The sequence below is a fragment of the Antennarius striatus genome, chromosome 4, assembly GCF_040054535.1.
Source record: "Antennarius striatus isolate MH-2024 chromosome 4, ASM4005453v1, whole genome shotgun sequence".
Taxonomy (NCBI): Eukaryota; Metazoa; Chordata; class Actinopteri; order Lophiiformes; family Antennariidae; genus Antennarius; species Antennarius striatus.
In genome coordinates, this window is record NC_090779.1 from 5,049,825 (window position 1) to 5,071,653 (window position 21,829).

General features: G+C 41.7%; 1 protein-coding gene across 1 annotated transcript in view; it reads right to left on the bottom strand.

Moving 5' to 3' along the window:
• Positions 1-21,829, bottom strand: part of smpd3 (sphingomyelin phosphodiesterase 3) — a 65,335-nt gene that overhangs the window by 8,665 nt on the left and 34,841 nt on the right. The window contains exons 2-6 of the mRNA XM_068311978.1: positions 20,993-21,681; positions 18,793-19,044; positions 17,751-18,708; positions 4,136-4,211; positions 272-433 (exon numbers count right to left, since the gene is read on the bottom strand). Coding sequence (XP_068168079.1) covers positions 272-433; positions 4,136-4,211; positions 17,751-18,708; positions 18,793-19,044; positions 20,993-21,294 — 1,750 coding nt within the window. The 5' untranslated portion in view covers positions 21,295-21,681. The remainder of the gene's footprint in view (positions 1-271; positions 434-4,135; positions 4,212-17,750; positions 18,709-18,792; positions 19,045-20,992; positions 21,682-21,829) is intronic.

A 21,829-nucleotide genomic window follows, 5' to 3' on the forward strand; every position in this document is an offset into this window, starting at 1 on the left:
CAAATAAAAGGCGTTTCCAGGAGAGCAATGTTGCTGCTGGACATGACTATTTATTATTATTATTTATTTATTGTACAGATTTTCTTTTATGATTTAAACATTTGGCACATGTGACAATTTGTTATTGATAATGAGTAAATGTTATGTTTTTGTGTATTCTCCCCCCTGCTTCATGCAGGTTGTCTGAAGCTATAGGAGATATTCAGAAACGATAAAATGGTACCTGGATGTCTGGAGTATGTTGATTTACCACTGACATTTAATTGATTACCTGAAGAGCAGTTATCAAAGTTGAGGTCTCCCAGGATGACGTCAAAGGCCACCAGGTCTTCCAGCACCTTCTCTCCCGCAGGCGGCTGGGATGAGGATTGGCGAAACTCTGCGCCCCACCGGAGCAACAGGTCCAGCTGCTCACAGCGAACGGTCGCATCACCTGGACGGGGGCAGGGCGGAGAGGAAAGAGAACATTAGAGAGAAAATAAATGCAAAGAATATGTGAGGACACACGATAATGACACGACACATGAATGATAATTCTGCATGACAGAGCATAATTAGCTTTGCTGCTACACAAGCATTACGGATATCTAAAGCTGTGCTCCTCAATATCTTAACATTGACACCATCTCTAATGGCTATATGTCACTTGAGTTGCCCGTAGTAACCAGCCCACAGAAAACTGTCATCCAGCTCAGCGGTGATCCATCATCTTTCAGCGCTGTGTTTTTGTGTGTTAAGACCATACTGGTGTGGTTCAGCGTCTCAGTCTTGTTCCAGCATGCACACATTTCCTCCATCCCATAGTACACTAACCCTCAGACCAGCATCAAGCAGATTTATACCAAATATATTTATCCCAAACTGGGAAATTTAAAGTTAATGTTAACTCTGTTGGAGGGAGGACACCACAGAGGAGCTACGAGGACAAGAAGACTTTAGAGTATTGAGTTTTATAATTACAGTGTAATCCTCAATGTTCATGAATACATTTTCATCTGTATCAAAGACTGAGAGTGTTAATGCTACTAAAACAAACCACCAACCGTACAGCGCGCGCACACACACACACACACACACACACACACACACACACACACACACACACACACACACACACACACACACATACACACACAACCCAGTGCAATGACTGCTTCACCTTTGACACTGTCTGGAATCGACTCGACACCGTCTGTCTGTCTGTCTGTCTGTCTGTCTGTCTGTCTGTCTGTCTGTCTGTCTGTCTGTCTGTCTGTCTGTCTGTCTGTCTGTATGTCTGTCTGCCTGTCTGCCTGTCTGTCTGTCTGTCTCATTTTAACATTGTCAATTTGTTGCTTACGTTTCTTTCGCTCTCCCATGATGCTTTGCTGCTTGTACATCTTGTCATTGTACATCTCTGTAAATAGTGGCGTTCTCTTACAGTGCTCTCGTCATGGCGTGTATTATTTCTACCAAATCACACAGCAGTTTGCAGCATGTATGAATTTAATATACAGTAACTGAATGTTGTGGAGTTTTCAGTCTTTTGTAGCCAAAAACAAAAATACTGTAGAGTATATTAGCCATAGCACCTTTAGAAGGTGATGGAGTATAAGGATCAACCTATGAATTTTCTGTTGAATGAAAAGCTAATACGGACACTTAATACGTACAGTATGAAGCTTGTATTTTATTTATTGTTCCTAATATTAGCGACTTAATATTTAATAACTTTTGGTGCTGTTCCACGCTGGCAGTGCTTCCCTCTCTCCCCTCCTGCCAGCAAATCTGCTAAATTGGAGCTGGAAGAGGAGGCAGGAGGTGAACGGAGGGAGGCGGGAGGTGAGAGCATGTGAGAGAGAAAATAACAGCAGAATAGCAGCGAGTGTGAGAAATAAAGAGGTGTCAAGATATTGCTGTGTGAGTAGGTGGCTCAGGCTTTGATTACTCTCAAGTATATGTGAAATGTAATGTTCTTTTGTGTTCACTTAGTTCACTTAGAGACTGGGGGTTGTGGGGATGTGTTTGCTGTACATTTGTGTGTTTGTTTGAGTTTGGCTTCTATACATGAAAAATAAATTGGACTATGTTAATTTAAAAACTGAATAAGATCCTTTTGATTTTTGAAACTCAAAAAAAGAGTGTTTTTCCAGTGAAGTGCCAAAGACGTACGGATGATTATAAATGTTCGTCTTTTCAGTCCAAGCCTCAAATCGTTCCAAACACTCCTCCATATTCAGATGAACACGCTCGCCGCCTCTTTCTGATTTTATCTGACAACACCACAAAACTTTTTAAAAGGTTGCTTTCAGACAGTATTTTAATGTAATATTATGTTGTAACGTTTCTCTTTATTCTATGATGGACAGATTAGAAAATCTGATTTTATTGGTAACTATTTTAATCAGGGTTTTTTTTCCCCAAACTGGATAATTGTAGTGATGCGCTGTCTTCTGTGCTCTCTGTCCCTGTTCCTCACGCATAATCCCACCACAATCTCAATGCCATTTCAAAATATCTTGCAGACAAACAAAGGATGGCAAAAAACAAACAAACAAACAAACAAACAAACAAACAAGCAAGCAAGCAAGAGTGATTACATAAAATTCAACCTGCTTCCATTGCATTCCACAATGTCTTCTTATTGGTCCACAATGACGTGATGTTTTAGCAGCGTTCAACATTTTACTGCTTTAACGTTAAGTTAATGACATTGATGGGACGAATATTTCTCTGTCTGTAGTTTTTCTAGACTAGGAATAAAAGTCACTCTGAATGGCATAAATTGATTAACATGATTAAATGGGAAGCGGAATAATGAAGTGAAACGAAAGGGCAGTGTGGTCTGATTATTGTCAGGCCTCTGAAGAAGTCTGAATTAATCAGAGGAGCAGTCTGTTCTCTAAATGAGCCACAGTTAGAATTTTTACATCGATTAAAAAAAAAAAAGAACACCCCTGAAAGAGGGAAGAGACATTTAAACTGAAATAAACCTGTCAGAACTTAGGGTCACGTTTATAAACCGAAGTCATCTGAACGTGTCCGCTCGACAGCCCCCGAAAGTCACCAAGCAAAACCGAACAAAACAAAATGAAACTAAGCTAAACTTAATAAAGAAAAACAAAAACAAAACAAAATATATATTTATAGAAAAATTGGGTATCAAGTTTAGAAGAAAGGCTTAAAATCTTAAAATTAGTAAAAAAAATAAAAACAAAATAAATTCTAAACATCTGAACACAATCAAATTAAAGAAACAAAACAGTAAAAGAGCGGTTCAGGTTCCATCTCGTGTCCCAGCTGTAGTGAGGACCTAGCATTGAATTTTAAACACTGACTTGTTCACATTAAGAGCATGACAATTTTGTCCCGATGATGTTTGTGTTGATACGTGTTGATACGTGGATTGTAGACACCTCCCATTCATTATTGGAAGGAAAAATATTTCATTCATTCTAAAAGCTGTAGAAGAGCTCAGTGAATCCTGACTGCTGTTTTTATAATGGATGCTACTGCACACAGTCTGCAGGGTTTACCACACCTGAGAATCTGTAATGACAGCAGTGTGGGAGAGGAATACCAAACAGGAATTAAAAATAAAATAAAAAAATAAATCAATCACACTGCGTCATGCACTTTGTACTCAAGCTGGAATAAGATTACACACACATGTAAGTCCTTCCTCATAAACGAATCAGGTCTCTCTGCTCCTCCCCTTTCTTGCTCCCTGTTTTCTGTGTTCTAACCCCACATCTCCCCCCTAAAGGTTCTATGTGGGATGTATCTTTAGAAGCAGCCCTGCTGTTGCTATATTTAGGTCTGTGAGAAGCGTAGGAGGATCCCAGAATAGCAGTCAAAGGGGGGAAGAGTCGTGTCTATGATAAAAAATGAGGGAGGCATGGAGCGGAGGCTTTAAATAGCGCTGTGACGCTTTAAACAGCTTGAGCCAGTCTCCATGGGAACAGCAGGGGCAGGAGGCGCACAGGGGTTGTGATGCATCCATTTACATTTACAAACACACACGTACGACTACGGCCGGAGACTCTGACTACACCACGGAAAGTGACAGACAACGCCATGCAGGTCATATAAATAGATTTACCCGTACACGTACACTCACACGTAGAACCAGAACATGTAGAACATTCAACTGTACCTTCTATGGCATGAAGATGTGTACACACGAGATATCCCACCACCCTTTGCTCCTGATGGGACATGCCCACATGAACCTGCAAGGGACCAGAAACAAAAATGTCAGTCATCCATGTTCAAACAAGCAACATCGCGGATTAGTGCATCCATGTTCATACAGAAGCTCCGGTGAGATGGTACAAGGTGAGACAAACCTTTATTGATCCCTGTGGGAAACAGAGTCGTTACAGTAATTTAATATCAGCAGGTTGAATGAGAGACATCAGAGCAGCAGGGGAAAAAAAAAACCCGATTGAAAATCACAGAGCGTATGAAATATACAGAAGTTCATTGAACTCAGCAGAGAAAAAGACTAAAGGTGTAATTATGCAAAGCAATAATCAGCTTTTCCTTATAATTTGGATGTTTGAGCTCATAATTTTGAGAATTAAATACAACTAAGGTCATAATGATGAGGTTAATTCCAATCATGAAGTCCTGATGATGCGACAGATGTTTACATAATCATTTTCATTCATAACAGAGATTTAGATGTACAAGGCCCACATTTGGAATACTTAAAATCAAAATTATATTTATATCGTCGACATCCAATAACAATAACAAATTTGCATTATAAAAATACCCCAATCAACAGATGATGACTTTTAGTCGTGAGAATCTCACATTTGTAACTACCAGGGCAAGTCTCTCCAGTGTGATTTTAATGATTCATTAGATTTCATTGACATCTTTTTGGTCGATCCCTCTGAAAAGTGAAAACGTGTAAATGTGACATGTTTGTCACAGTCAGCTCCTTTACACTTCCGTTCTTCGGTGCTGTGATCGCTGTCTGCCAGCTGATGCAGATAGTATGTTCGTGTGTATTCTGATGCTGTTGACTGATACTGATCAGCGAAGCGCTGCTGGAAACGTGTTGTCTAACGTGAGCCCTGCTGTCTCTTCTCATTCATACATCCAGACATTTTGTTTTTTGTTCCAGACAAACAGCAGCACTTAGCGCTCGCATGTTTTTATGTGAACCAGTGGCGACGACAAAAATAATCTCCAGTAGTTATTCAGTTTTAAGTGTTAAGTGGTTGTTTCTTTACGTTTACATCACATTTGGTCATTATCTCTGGCTCATCAATATCAGATGTATTCAGCAGGTTACACACCATCAATAGTGTTAACATTTTATAATCAGTAATTTATAATAATATCATCAGCAGCATACATTTATCCAGTAGTTGTTGACACATTTCAATCAGTATTACAGTTATTAAGCCAACATCTTCCTATACAAACAATGTGATTATTATTTGATGGGATTAAGGACAAAATTTCTACCAAACAAACTTGACATTTACGAAGTTGACATTTTATGCTGCATTATGAATGATCCTTCATGGTCCTGCAGGCATAGAACTTTTTTTTTTTTTTTTTTTTTTACAGCAGAATAAAATATCAGCTATCAATCACTGCAACAAAAAGGAAACCTGGAGTAACAACTATTCTACAGAATCAGCAAATCCTCTGGTATTTTCACTCCTGTACTTAAAATAATATTTTTTAAACTGGATTGCTTTGAATCCAAAGGTAGTCGACTCAACCAAACCAGGAAACGAGTGGAGCAGCGGAGCTGCGTTGTCTGAAATGTTCTCTTGTTTGATTGTAATCACAAAGTCATGTATTGACTCAGGAGTCCCAATGAGCCAATCAACAGGAGCGAAACAGAGCTGTGTTCGTCTGAAGCTATGAGCTCAGCCATAGAATGAATATCATACGAGGTCTAATCAGACACCTTTAAGAAGCGGCGGTAAGAAGTCCTTCAGCAACACTGAAAAGAGATTGAAGCTGGCAGCTCTGAAGTGCAGGTGGGTGGATGGAGACTGAAGTGGAGGAGAAAGAAAGGGTTGAAAGGAAAGACAGTTATGGTTTGGTTACTTCAAAGTACTGTACAGTAGTAGTAAGTCTGGGTGGAGCCCTTCTACAACAGGCCTCAATGTAATTTCCTCTGGAATGCTGTTCTTATAGCTCCCGATCCATTCATCAACACAAACATTACGACCCATGTGTGTCAGTTATTAACTCTTCTCTTTATAAAGTTTCATTTTTGTGCAAAGATGTTATGTCAAACATTAAATGTTGAATAGTGAATAATGAAGCCATGAGTGGTTGAATATATATCATAAAGAGTAACAAGGGCAAAATAATACGTCTGTATTTGGGGTAGAACAAATTTTAATAACAATAGTGATGTATCATTAGCTCATTACAATGAGTCAGGCTTATTCATTTAGAAACCTGCTAATCACATCCAGCTCTGAATGTCTGGCCCATCTACATTTCTCTGTTCTATAATCTGACACAATTGAATTTGTCTTTGTTTGTCTCTGGTTGCCCCAAAACAAAAGAAAATGTAGTTTTCATGCTTTTAGTTCTTTATACGTAATCTCTGATAAAAGCAGAGCAAAACATTTAACTTTCAAAGCCAATTGTTCAGTAGGTTCCTCAAACATCCATCCATCCATTTTCTGCCGCTGTATCACGGGGAGCTGGAGCCTATCGCAGCTGGCATAGGGCGTGAGGTGGGGGACACTCCGGGCACGACGCCAGTGCATCGCGGAGCCACACACAAAGACAGACAAACACGCACACACACACACTCATTCCTATGGGCAATTTGGGACGGCCTATCAACCTGAAGCAAATGTTTTTGGAGGTGGGAGGAAGCCGGAGAACCTGGAGAGAACCCACTCCAGAGAACCCACTGCAGAGAACCCACTGCACGGCAGAGCTGCTAATGAACAAGTCTAAAATCTACAATAACGTATTGGTTTAATGAGTTGGACTTTAATACCACACACAAAGCTCACATTGCAGTCCTCAGTACTGTAATACTCCCACCAGGACAAACATCTCTCACAGCTGTCCAGGCTCACACTGCTGCTAACGGACTGAGGGTTGTGCAGAACTGGGTGGACGACAAGAACAGTGAAAACTCATCTACTGGAGTTAAACGTACTCAGATGGAACATTAACATGTTTAGAATGGCAGGTGAGATGTGAACCAATTAAAGTTTGTTAGACCGTTATGGTTCACTAATAATAACCGAGATAGACCAGAACCCAACAGTGTAGGCTTCATTATCCATATTTCACTAAATCATTCATCTCACTTCATGTTTTCTTGCCAAGAACTTGAGGAAAATATTTTCTCAGCTCTGTCTGATAAACATGAAGCATCCATCCATCCATCCATCCATCCATCCATCCATCCATCCATCCATCCATCCATCCATCCATCCATCCGTCCATCCATCCACCCATCCATCCATCCATCCATCCATCCATCCATCCATCCATCCATCCATCCTTCCATCCATCCATCCATCCATCCACCTTGCGTGTCACAGGTCTGTTGGAGCCTGTCTCAGCTTTCAATGAGCGAGAGGTGGGGTACACCCTGGATACAACGCCAGCTCATAGCGGAACCACAGGACAGACAAACAGACAGACAGACACACCTAATGACTACATTTTCCTTTGAGCACTTACAGTATATACTGACTAAAATGTCTAAAACACAATTCTTTAATGTTAGTATCGTGGTTCTAACGGCTAAACGCTCAAACATTAAATTCCGTATTTGTTTCCATGTTCAGGGCTTTTATTTCTCATACTGAATAGGTTTCGCCTGGAGGATCATTATGATTTAATCTAATCATCTCTTCTCTTCAGTTCTGTCCTCATTCTTTCTCTTTCTGTATCTTCCTCTCTCCCTCCTCTTCCTCTCTGCTCTTCTCTCTACCAGCATTAATATTTCAGGGGCTTATCTACGCTTCAATAGGTGTGTGTGCGCCCTGAAACTGACAAGCGGCCTGAGGGGACTCCGATGAGTGTGTGTGTATGTTTGTATACACTCATGCATGCAAAACAGAGTAGACTTTGAATGTGTGTACAGGCCCTGGCCTGTGTAGGAGATGAAGATTAGATGAGGCTGAAGCTAATTAGATTTTGTTGTAGTATTGAAGGGAAGCTTCAGCTGGAAGGAATCCAACCTGAAAGAGTTGTTTCTTCACTTATTGCTCTCTATGAGTAAAATTATATGAACCGAAATAAACTATTTCTTTAAACAGACGACGGCAAATGTTCAAAATTTTGGATAGCAGAAACTTTCCAAGATAACCTCTCATCGCAGCAAACTGTGTGGAGCTGAAATGAGCAGTGAGAAAGGATCTTAGACTAGAAGTCATCCCAAACATGATGAGTTATAAAAGCCCAATTTAAAAAGTCTCCAAGGCTGCTGTGAATAAATATCTTAATTTTACTATCAAACAAGGAGTCATCTGAGATTTCACCACACATTACTCGCTTGACTTTGATTACTTCACTTGAAAACCAGACAGTCACGTGATCGTGATGACGGAGAAGTGGGAGAAGGCAGCAGGGTGGCGCACAGGCGGGTTGAGTATTTTCTGTGACCTCAAACCAAAATGCAGATTTAAACGTTAACGTGAAATATTCATCAGTTTTTTTTCTTTCTGAAAATAACAGTGTATAATCATTAATCCCACTGAGGGATTACTGAATGCAAGAACACAAGAAGAAAGCGTAGATTTCCATCAGGTCACCCCACAACGCTCCACTATAACCTCCTCTAAACAGCTACAGCGCCCTCATGGAGACTTTTTCTCACACCTTCTTTTAAGTATTTCAGTGCTTTCAATTCTCGCTTGTCAGAAGTTTGATGTTTGTTGAAATTGAAGGTTTTGCTGCTTTAACTTGTTGGCAGATTCACTGGGTCTGGATGGGATCCTCTTTCTTTCTCAGTTGTTCCATGGGGTTACATTTGCTTTCTTCTGCTGCTATTCATTACATGTTATTTTTGACAGAACCATTGAAAAGGGAAAAGGGAATTTCATTCCCATTTGTTTTACTTAAACATGTTATTACTGAAATATTATGATTACCAAGTGTAATGTACTTTGGGATTGTTCCATCTGATTCAAGCAGGCTGCAGCGACACCGACTGCAAGGCCTGCAAAGTAATCTTAAACTACATCCGTCATGCACATCCAGCAAAACAGAACCTACACTACGTTCTTTAGTTGCGTTATGTCTCATTGTCAGTACATAACACCTACATTAGATTACAGACTGAACATTTGGAAGGAGTTTCTGTAGTTTTGTCTTGGCTGTATGTTGGTTGTTTGCCACAGAATACTTCATATGCAAAAAATAAGCTACATATTGTTGCCTCTCAATGATTAAATGTGCACTATATCTGCATTAATCTGTAGTATTTGCTGTTTGTGCCTAAATGATCAAAAGAAATCTGTATTACGATGCCATCTATTTAAAATACACCTCCATTATACGGCAGTGTCAATCAAAACACAAGCTCAAGCTGCTGATACCGTCCCACTGCAGTTAGATGAGCGTCACATTTTCACCCATTTTAAGTACGACCATAAAGTTAATGTTTGATATACTGATTTTCAAAACTCACAAAGATGAAGTGCAGCAGTGAATCATGCACACTGTGTGCAGGAAGTGTTAATGTAGCACAAATATCGATAGGTCAGAGGTCCGTACAATAAATGTTGTGTATTAAGTTACCCTCTCCTTGTGATCACGTCGACTTTACTGAGTGAACATCTTCTGCGCCCTCAGACTGCATCAATTTGTCGTCATTCTCTTGATAACAATTTCCGATGTCACTTGTGTTAAGTGTTGGCATGCTCTGGTATATAATGGACTAAAACAAAATAGGATAAACACCACTAACAAACACATTTAGAAACCCTGAATGGTTTGTCAGATCAGGGTAATGCTGCTGAAAGGGAATGGGGTCTATGTTTGACGTGAGACCTGATCAATGTTCGACTTGTGATGTATTCAGAGATTGGGTGGAATCTCTTGAGCTATGAGTAGTCCAGCACTTTGTGTCAATAAATTGAGTGGACCTCAAATGTGAATAGGGCATTGGTCATTATAGACTAGTGGTTCATTTTCACCCATTGATTTTTTTGTTTTTCTCCAATCTACATTTGAGCATGTCCCTGTTCTTGAGCCTAATCCACAGGAATGCATTCAAACATGCATTTTCACATAGACGAACATACATGGCTTTAAATCACTCAAAATAATTATGAGAAAATTGTTGAGACCAAAAAGCTTTAATTATGGAACAGGAGCTTGGTCTATCAATGTAACAGAAACACGTTGCACTGCTCACATTTAAATTTCTGACCTGCCGTAGATCTCCAGGTAAATGCATCTATGGGGAAATTAGGAAAATATGTACCTTGAATATGTCATATAAGAATGACATTTAAAATTATCAACTGAAATAAAGCAAACAACACTATTGACAATCTGGAATCAACACAGATCGCAACCCGTCACTGAAACAGCTCTGATCATAAAACACTTCATAAACCAGTCACAGCAATACACTAGAGAAATAAGAATATACAGACAGAGATGTAAATATTGACTGATTATGTAAAACATGGAATGCAATTCAATCATTTATTTATGAAGCTCTAAAAAATGTCCCATTACATCTTATCAAGCTTATGGGATGTTTAAATTACTGTCAGAAATACAAGATGCTGCGCATTGCAGATCCTTCAGAGAAGTCAAGATATGATTTACTGCAGGAAAGTCAACATGGTTGTTGTTCATTCAAAACCACAGCCTGCATACTGTAGCCTGCACTCTCTAGCTTTTACATCAGCACAATATACAAAACTATTGGCTGGCTTTCAAGCTGCACCACATTATAGGAAGTCTCCTTTGTGTCTTGCTCTTTCTTGGATTGTTCTACCTTCTGGACTAAGCCTGCGTTTTGCTTGTTGTCCTGCTTTTACCTTTGCCACGGCTTTCTGACTTTCCTGTATTTCCCTCTATGGCCAGAACCTTGATTGAACTGCCTTTGCTATTGAACGGTATTCAAACATCCTAACTATCATTCTGTTCCTGAGGCAGCTTCAGCGTTCCACAACCTTTCTTGGCCTCACCGGTCCTGACAACAAAGGGACATTTGAGTGTCTTTATAATCTATGATACTTTTTTTTTTCTTTGATTAGGTCATCAGTGTTTAACATCAAAGGTTTATTGTATTTCAAGTCCATCTTTAGTCACAGCAGCCGACAAACTGACTTAACACATTGTAAATTGTAATCGTACCCTTGAGTAAAAGTTAATTAGTGAAAGCTAAACAAAATTTTTCCATGTTCAGCAACTAAATTAATGTTTTAATTAAGACATTTTGAGGCGTCAAACTGCACATAAACTGTGTGTAGATACAAGAAACATGCAGTCCTTTAGGGATGCTCTAATATAGTAAGCTGTCTTCAGTTTCACGGCAAGACGAGTTTATAAGACAAAAGAGAAAATACTTTAAAAAAAAACCCCCACTGTAGGCATACTTTTCATGAATTTGCTTTGAATATGCGAACTACAACGGCAGGCGAAGACACTATAAAGCGCCATATCATCGCATTAATGGTTAGTCCAAACAACATCAATAGAGAAATGATGAATTTTAAGGATCGTCATTTTAGCAAAGACTTCTGCCTGAGCATCCTCGTTTGTGTTTGATGCGGGAGAACAAACACCACATCTGAAAACCGTGAAGACAAACCCGGTGCGAACATCAGGTACATCAAATGAGCCGTACCTAACGAGGCACATCCCAGCTGGAGGCAAATGGAGCCGGAGTGTTGAGGTGTAATGAGCAAAAATGACCAAGGCTTCACGGAGGGGAAGCGAGGGCTCACCTCAAGATGCTGCCTTTGGAAGGCAGCCAACCATTCTGGAGGGCAGAAAGGGGCAAGGAAAAAGCAGCAGGCATATCAAAGGCTGCAGCTGGCTGGAGGCAGGGGTTGGGATGAAGGCACTGCTTGAGTCAAAGCTCAACGCTGCTTCACTGCTTTTTCGCTACTCACTTTATGGAAGCAATGGCACTGAGAACGTCTGGCCAACCTTCAATAAACGTCTGAAACATCATTTATCTTGACACCTGCAACAGTATTTTTCCATGAAAGGATGTTTCATGAGCCGAAACTGTTGGCAAATTCAAAATATAAACGTAATAGAGGAAGCAACCATTAGATGTAAGCGCAGACTGGCTTGATATAAGCACCATCCTAAATTACCCAAAGAGCATTTCAGAAATGACTTATTTGGCAATATGATCAACCATGTCTGTTTGTTTGTCCACAAGATATCTCTGAAAGTTGATTAAAGATTATTTAGAAGTGGACCTTGGGCCATGGAAGACTTGATTACATTTGGAGAGGGAGCCAGGTATGAACATACACTCTGGATCACTTTTCTACTCTCCTAAATGTTATGAGAGTGAGATGAATTATGGTGGAAGTTTGTGTCCATGACTTTATCACATACATGGCATAGGAAGAAAAATATGCACTCTGCAGGCCAGTCATGTACCAGGCAAGTCTGAGAAACTGTGATATAGCACTGAATGCTTGCTTTGAGTAGCTAGTTGACTCTGGCTGAGATTGAATATCACCATTCAAGTCATCCACAGCGTGTGGAGGTGGGGCCGAGGCAACCTAGAGAGGGGGCGGCTTGTGAAGGTACTGTTTGTCTACAGGTTTAATAAATTCATGTTGTAAGTCACAGAATGAATGCAGGGCAGCCTATTAGTTTTTAGCAAAGGTAAAACAGTTACAGTACTGAGAGAAGTCAGCACTTTTTCTTTGATTGGGAGGGCAGGATGCAAATCTGAGTGTGCTGATCCCACTCCTGAATCAATGCACATACTACAGCTGTGAGAGTGGGTTTGCATTTGTATATAACAGATTGGGCCACAGGAAATCGAGAAAATCACGCTGTTATAGGTAATTAGACACTTGAACGCCCCGGAAGAGGAACATGCAGATTCTCGTGTTGTTTTGTCTGGACTGAGGATGATTTTACAGCAGCGGAGGCAGACAATCACGCAGGCTTTGGGGACATTGTTCTTGCTGCAATCTGTCTCCCGGCAGTAAGTGGAGTGATTTTGTTCAGCATTGTTTGGTGTCCTTCTCTGTCGGTTGGGTTGTATAAGCAGATTGCATTCAGTCATGTAGCTGCCAGCTGGATGATTTCCAGCATGTCGGGGAGGGGGACCTTACCTGACCTCAAACACAAGAAAACTGTAAAACAGAGATGAGCATGGCCGACTGTAAGCTGCAGCGACAGACAACAAGCAGCAGGATGAACAGAATGCCAGCTGTGATGGACTGTACCTTCATCAGATCAGGTGGATGTAAGGGCATGCACAGACAAAGTGACACTCACACAGGTACTCATCATCAGCATCAGGTCACAACAAGTGGGTCCCAGCAGTGCTTGGATCGGGTCCAGACTACATCCTGACAGTCACAGTATGTGGCTGATTAATGAACGGATAGACTGCCATCACCTCACAGGTGCATTCACACAGAGAATGGGAGCATCACACACAACCGCCACTTACTACATCACAGATTCATTGCACGTTACTTTTAGAAGCTTTACACTGTGTGCTACTGATTTTCTCCTCAGAGAGAAGTCTTTGTGTTTGCTTATTATAGAGAAGAAAAGAGACTGCGGTTCAAAAAAAGCGTGAATTAAACTCAAGCCAGAAGTCTCTGCTCAAGCAGAAAACCCTCTGCGTGTGTCCCACACTGCTCAATTGCTGGATGTATTATATAGCTACAGGTGCATCTCAAAATACCACAGAAAATATATATAATACACGTAACAGAGAAGAAATAACAAAATAACAAAGCAAAAGTAAGACACTGCCAGCTCATATCAGACCACAGAGTGAAAGGATTGCTACTTTTTCAATTGTTCATTTTAAATATATTGCAGTTCTGAGCCCATGTAGTGGAGATCGGGTGAGGTAAAAGAAGGTCCAAGACGAAGAGTGGAAAACTATATAGAAAGTATATATAATATTAATAGTAGTAGCTTGGGCGTTTCAACAGAGCGGCCCCTTTTAGAAGGTAGTCATGTGACCAAGGCAAACATCTTGACAAGTGTCAAGAGTGACTCATAGACAGATATGGAGGAGAAAATCCATTCACTTTAAAACAAACCAGCATTCAGAATCAGAGAATAAAAAAAAAAAAAAAAGAGTCAGTTCTGTATTCTTTTTGTGCGGCCCAGTACCGATTGACCCACAGACTGGTACCGGTCCATGATCCTGAGGTTCGGGACCACAGTCAAGTCAGTGTTCCCCATTTTTGTGATGGTGTGGACTGAAACTGGTCTTTATCCTGCATCTTCTTCTTCTTTTCCTTTCGGCTTTTCCCTTCAGGGGTCGCCACAGCGAATCAGTTGCCTCCATCTAACCCTGTCTTCTGCATCCTCTTCTCTCACACCAACTACCTTCATGTCCTCTTTCACTACATCCACAAACCTCCTCTTTGGTCTTCCTCCTGCCTGGCAGTTCAAAACTCAGCATCCTTCTACCAATATATTCACTGTCTCTCCTCTGGACATGTCCAAACCATCTCAGTCTGGCCTCTCTGACTTTATCTCCAAAACCTCTAACATGTGCTGTCCCTCTGGTGTACTCATTCCTGATCCTATCCTTCCTGGTCACTCCCAGAGAGAACCTCAGCATCTTCATCTCTGCTACCTCCAGCTCTGTCTCCTGTGTTTTCCTCAGTGACACTGTCTCCAGACCAAACAACATCGCTGGTCTCACCACAGTTTTTACACCTTTCCTTTCATTTTAGCTGAAACCCTTCTATCACCTCTTTTCCAGACTCTCCATTGCTCTGAACTGTTGACCCTAAGTACTTAAAATCCTCCACCTTCTTGATCTCTTCTCCCTGTAACCTCACTCTTCCACTTGGGTCCCTCTCATTCACACACATGTACTCTGTCTTACTGCGGCTAACCTTCATTCCTCTCCTTTCCAGGACAAACCTCCACCTCTCTAGCTTCTCCTCCACCTGTTCCCTGCTCTCACTACAGATCACAATGTCATCTGCAAACATTAAAGCTCATGGAGATTCCTGTCTAACCTCGTCTGTCAGCCTGTCCATCACCATAGCGAACAAGATGGGGCTCAGAGCTGATCCCTGATGCAGTCCCACCTCCACCTTGAACTCCTCTGTCACACCTACAGCACACCTCACCACTGTCTTACAGTCCTCATACATGTCCTACACCGCTCTAACATACTTCTCTGCCACTCCAGACTTCCTCATACAATACCAGAGTTCCTCTCTGGGCACCCTGTCATAAGCTTTCTCCAGATCTACAAAAACACAATGCAGCTCCCTCTGGCCTTCTCTGTACTTCTCTATCAACATCCTCAAAGCGAATACTGCATCTATCTACTTTCCTTCCAGATCACACACCAAGTACTCTCCTACCTTCAAGATAACTCCTACTCCATTTCTCTTCCCATCTACACCATGATAGAACAACTTGAACCCTGCTCCTAAACTTCTAACCTTGCTACATTTCCACCTGGTCTCCTGGACACACAGTATGTCTACCTTCCTTCTCTGCATCATGTCAACCAACTCTCTACCGTTTCCTGTCATAGTTCCAACATTCAGCGTCCCTACTCTTAGTCCTATATTCTTGCCGTTCCTCTTCTCTCTCTTCCTACCAACACACTTTCCTCCTCTCCTTCTTCGACCAACAGTAATCCAATTTCCACTGGAACCCTGTAAGTCAACAGCGCTGATGGCGGTCGTTGTTAACCCGGGCCTTGATCGATCTGGTATGGAAGTCATTGGTTTGATTTGCATGTTTGATTTGGCAAAGGTTTTACGCCGGATGCCCTTCCTGACGTAACCCTCTGTATTTATTCGGGCTTGGGACCGGCACAATAAGACACTGGCTTGTGTCCTCTTGCGGCTACATCGGTCTTTACCCATAATTAATATTGATTTACTCAACCTTCACATGAAATATTATAATGTTTAGAGATACACTTATTCTATTTGTTTTTTTGTTTTTTTAGCTGTAAGTAAATGTAGTCAAAATAAAACTTAAAAATACTTGAAATATTTAAGTTAACATGTGATGTGTAACTGATAGCCACAGCTTTTACTTTTTGAACTGAGTGTTTTTTTTTAGATGCATCTGTGTGCTGCTTCTTTTGCATTTTAACCAATACGACGGTATGCCCACTGTTTTATTAGGGCTCCTCTAACAAACTAATGGACCTCATGACTTCTACGGTGGTCAACATGAGAGGGTTGTCACAAAACACCGTGTGACTCTCGTATAACTTTGTGTAGCTAGAGACCATTGTGTCGTTCTTTGCTTCTATGCAACCATATCTTCTAGAGATGCTTGGAACCCAAACACCTGAATCCTAACACAATCAAGCTCCACAATACAGTACTTAACCTGGGCTCTCATATTCCACTACGCTCCAGTGGTCACATAGCAGTCAGGCCTCCTGTTCGCGTGGAGCAAACCTTGTAGTCTGTTATCTTGTTCCAACTCTAGCTCTCCTGGTGAGCCAGGTCTCTGGTGCATCAAACACAGCCTTCCTGCCTACCTCGTTCAACTTCTCAAAAAATATATTTTCTGACCTTCAAAATCAGGGGCTGTGTTCCCAACTACAACCTTTTGTGAATCTGAATTCATGACTAGTTTCAGCTGCAAAACTGAAGATGATGTGAAAATGGGTCAGGTAATATGTACCAGCCATCATTTACAGAGGCATTCATTCAAATGGATAAACTTAAAAATATGCCAATGCTGATGTGACGCATCTTTTAAAGAGTTTCATCATTTGCTATTAATGCCAGTTAGCAGTAAATTTAACTAATTGCATACTGCAAAAAAACAAAAAACAAAAACTTCTCACTTTTCTCCTGTAAGTCACATTCTGCCTTGGCGACACACTGATAACCATTAAGTAGAAAGAAAATCAGAAGTGCTTTAGCATGATTTCAATATAATGCCTTTGCTGCACTATAGATATCTTTAGTAACAGCTGACTCTGACACTCTTTTTTCAAAAATGTGTAATATTATAATGATGCATAAATGGATTTAATGGCAGATTAAATTAAGGCCTTGCCAAAGTAAGACAGCGGATTCAGAGATGACAAGATGAGCTTTTGGGTGAATTGGCATCAAGCAGCGATCAGAGCGTAGAGACAGGAAAAGCGTAAAATTGGGCCTAGAAAGAAATTTAGTTTTAATTCAGCTCAGGCTGAAATAAAATTAGAGGAAGAAAAAAGACATGATCTTTTCCCTTTTACATCTGCAATGTGAAAAGAAATGTAGACTTTTTCAGAAATAAAACAAAACCAAAGCGATACTTAGAAAAGAAGGGGTATTCAAAATGCAGCAGTGTCTGAATTAAGACAGATGGTAGATGTTAGGGATAATTATTCCATTCTCAAACTCGTGAAACCATGGCAAACTGTCAAAAACGATGTCTGTCTAAAGACATCTAGATTAAGTCGTTGCAGCATTAATGCCACTGGTCTGGAGGCTGCTGGACTGGGTGGTCATAATTGTTTTTATTAGTATTTAAGTGTTTTTTCTGGTATTTGTTTATTGGATTTAGCTGATGTTAGAGTACAGATTTTGTAGAACAGGAAACCTAAAATGAAGAGACAGCTGAAAAGACAAATCTCTCACCTTGGCAAACAGCGCTCCCTTGGCTGCCAGCGCATCTTCCCCTCTCCCGTTGGGGTAGCACTCGTACCGAGCATCCAGGATCGGGTAGCGACTGGCCAGTAACAGTCCACTATTTAGGAATTTGAACCTAGAGCAGCAGCCTTTCCAGCCGTACCGCCCAACATCACTCAGCACGTAGGGGAAATAGCGATGTAGCTGCCGTCGCAGTCGAGTTGTAGCTCCGTGATCAAACACTTCCTGTAGAGCCAGGAAGTCCAGATTGGCAGGGAAAAAGGCAGAAATCTCGTGGTCAAATGTCTCGTCTCCATGGCGGCGTTTCCGTCCGGGGCGCTTAAAGACTGAGGTGCGAGGGACATGAGAAAGAGTATTGTTGAGGGATACCCCAACACCGCCATCACTACCATGGCAACGAGCGAGGGATTCCCTGGAGGCAGTCATGCTGCCTGAGTCTCCCCCTGTCTGCTCCCCAGGTCGATGGTTCCCTGTTGTGGCTTCTTCCTCCTGGAGGTCTGGTTCTGGGGCACTTATACTGATTTGAACCCCTGAGGTATGAAGTGGGCAGTCTGGGGAGGGTTTGGACTGGGTCCCCTCCCCATGCATGGGACAGTCATGATTGCCTTGGCAATTCTGAGCCCCTGTGGAGTGTATAGGACAGATGGAGGCATCCCCTGAGGTGTGGACAGGACATTGTGAGGTGTTTGTCCCACCAGGGTGGACGGGGCAGTCGGATGTTGTGTTTGCTCCATCTGAGTGAAGGGGACATTCAGAGGAGCCCTGGTCTCTGGTGGGCGGATGAGCAGGGCAGTCTGTGGCACCTGAGGAGGGGTGAATCGGACACTCAGTGAGGGGTTCGACTTCAGTGTCTGCTGGGCCGTTGGTTGTCTGTGTTTGATCTGGTCTCTGGTCCAGAGAGGAGGTACGACGGAAGCCCGTTGCCAGGCTGCTAAAGGATGCCGCGCTGGAAATAGAAAAAGAAAGGTTTTTTAAAACGTATTTAGAATAATGATGGGGATTCTGTGTTTTGATGAGGAACTTTCCTCACCTGATGGAAGTGTTGGTCGGTGAGTCAATGTAGATCTTGATCTGAGGCCGACTGGCACCATTGCGGATCCTCTTCCCCACGTCCCGGGCCCTCCTGTGGGTGTCTGACAGGTTGTTGAACCGGGCCAGAGAGTCAGGCAGCAGGCAGACATTGGCGGTGCAGAAACAGAAGCTTCTTCCTTGTGGCCTCCATTCTCCAGTCCCCATTCCCCCTGGACCGGCCTGGCCCTGTTCAGCCTGGTGTTTGTCTGGTCTGCAACCAGTAAGAAACAAAATACCAGAGATCAAGGCAAAAAAACCAACAACAAACAACCACAGAACCAATTGAGTTAAATGACGTCATAAGATTCGTCCTTGTTGAAGTCTTGCTTTCATGGATCGATACGACTCTGATGTCTCTGAATTCTCTGAATTCAAAATATGAGAGTAAAACAAATATCCACACAGAGAGGGACACAACAGACTGCATCTGTAAAAGCCATTAATCACATCTGTTAAATAAAACATTTAGATGATGTCATTTTAAATATTTTTTCTGAATGTATGTTTGGAACCATCTCTTGTTTTGGTGACAGATTTTCTGGTGTTCCAGGTGCTTGATTACAATCCTGAGGAAACCCTTCCAGATCCAGAATGGCTGATAAAACCTACACATTAAAGCCTCATCCTATGAAATGCTGATTTCATAATAGTTGTCCTTTTTAAGGGTTTTTAGGGTACAGGGGTGTCCACAGCTGCTGCAGTAAAACCTGATCAGATTAGCCACTCAGTGCGGAGAACCTAAGAAAATGTCCCGTTTCATCAAGTCAAATTCAATTTTAAAGTTTTAAAAATAAAACCAAATAAATCCATAAAACAGCAACCTTGAATGGTTGGTTGACTGTAATTTGAAATGGTCACAGAACCAAGGACAAACTACATCCATATTCTGGTTTGGTTTTGTTGTAGAACAAATGTGCCAGCTTCATTTCTTTGAAAAATTATGTTCAGAACAAACAAAACTAACAAGGCAGTCACAGACTGCAACATCCCGCGACACACCTGAATTAAATTTTTTACCAACCTTAAACCATAGATCCCCTTTGCTGCCTGAGTAATTTGCTCTTTGTTTCATCTTTTCATTGCAACTGTTGTGGCGGATGAGCATAAGGATGGACGGACGAACACACAAACAATGACAATTACAACACATCACCGTTTCGCGGGATGTAAAAAACTGGCCTCATTTAGAGAAGTTTTATCTATATCTAGACATTAATGTGGGATTGTGTCTAAAGTAACTCATAATAATGATCCTATTTGATCCTGTACGCTGTTGGCTCGTTTAATCAACTATCGCCGCAAAATTTTTGTTAAATAAAATAAAAAAAGCATTGACTGAACCATGGCCACATTAATGTTTGGGCAGCAGCAGTCACTGGACACAAACACAGATAACACAGAGAACAGCTGTCAAATGTTTTGTTCGGTGCCATTTTTCCTCAACAGAGAGCCAAAAACGTTTCATCGTTTGTGTGATGTTGTTAAACTCTTGGATGCGTGTTTAGATAACCAAACACCAGTTGGAAGCCGATAGTAAGTGGTTAGAGCAAAAAAATAAACTATTTATATTCGATATAAAAATCTTCAAAGCTTGCGCAACATTCATAAATGACGCAGGACTCTGAAACATTGATAGAATAATTCTCACCTGATGCTGATTCACTCATTTGAAGTAGAGTTTAGAGGAAAGTTGATATAAAATATTCAGAATCAAAGATCAGTGATGAGTACGTAGGTACCTATTTGAATATATAAATATATCATATGTATAAAATAACCTTTTTTACTTGTGTTACAGCTAGTCCAGGCTGTTCTGCTGGTTCAAATAACAACACATGAGTGAAATATTTCATGCTTTTGAGAAGCTGTCATTTCAGACTATTCAATAATGAGCTGCAGCTGATATTGCTGTGGAGAACGTGTGTGTGATACACACAAATGAAATACAGGACTGAGGAGAGGCTGCAAGGACACCCACTCTCCTCCACATCTACACATTTGTCCTAAATGGAGTACAAAGACACTTGCTTTAAACCTGCAGGAAAGACTGAAACGCATGCATCTGGAGAATAAATGAATAATACGATGGAGAAATCAGAGTGTTTGTCGTGATCATGAAGTCTGAATTTCAAAGTAACACTATAAGACAGAACACGAACCTGCGGTAGGTGTACAGGTACGGCTGGCGGACCACCTGCAGCGGAGCCCAGATGATGAAGCCCAGCAAGGCGAAGGGCAGAGAAGCGAAAAGGAGGAGAAGGTAAAGTGGTGCAGAAATCAGGACACATAAGGTAAGGAAGGAGCAGGGGTCCTGGGAGCGCTGGCGCTTTTCCAGTGAGGTGGCCACGCAGGAGGCCAGGAGCCGGTCCAGGAGCCAGTAGCAGGGGAACACCAGGCTCCAGGACAAGCCATCCAGGAAGTGCAGACAGGCACTGGTATAAGGGCTGGTGTGGAGGACCATCGCTTCCCTTCTTTCTTTCTCTTTCTTCCTTTCTGTTGCTTTCTCCTCACCACACACACTTCAGCCACACTCACATACACACTTGAAGGACGGAATTCAGTTCATTCAGTTCCAGAGATCACACAGACAAAGAAACAAAGACCCTTCCCCCTCTTTGGAAAGAGGTCACTACATGGTTTGGATGATTTATGTGTTCACAGGCAAGTTTGTCTCAGTCTCCCTCCCCCTGCCTCAGCAATTATAACTTCTACAGGGGGAGTCACAGGGCACTGTTTGGATGCGGGGGGCTTCCATGATGAGACCTTTTTCGTTGATGATGGATCTATGATTGCGACCACTCCAATGACCTCGGTAAAGGGACCTCAGGAAAGATCATTTCTTCAGGACCTGGAGAGACAGAGAGAGAGGAATCGATGAGAACCGAGGAGGGGGAAGAGGAAGAAAAAGAGGCAGGGGCTCAGTGATTGACTTGGTGTGATGTAAGCACGCTGAAGCAAAATGAACCTTGTGCCTTTGTGAATGCATAATCAATAGC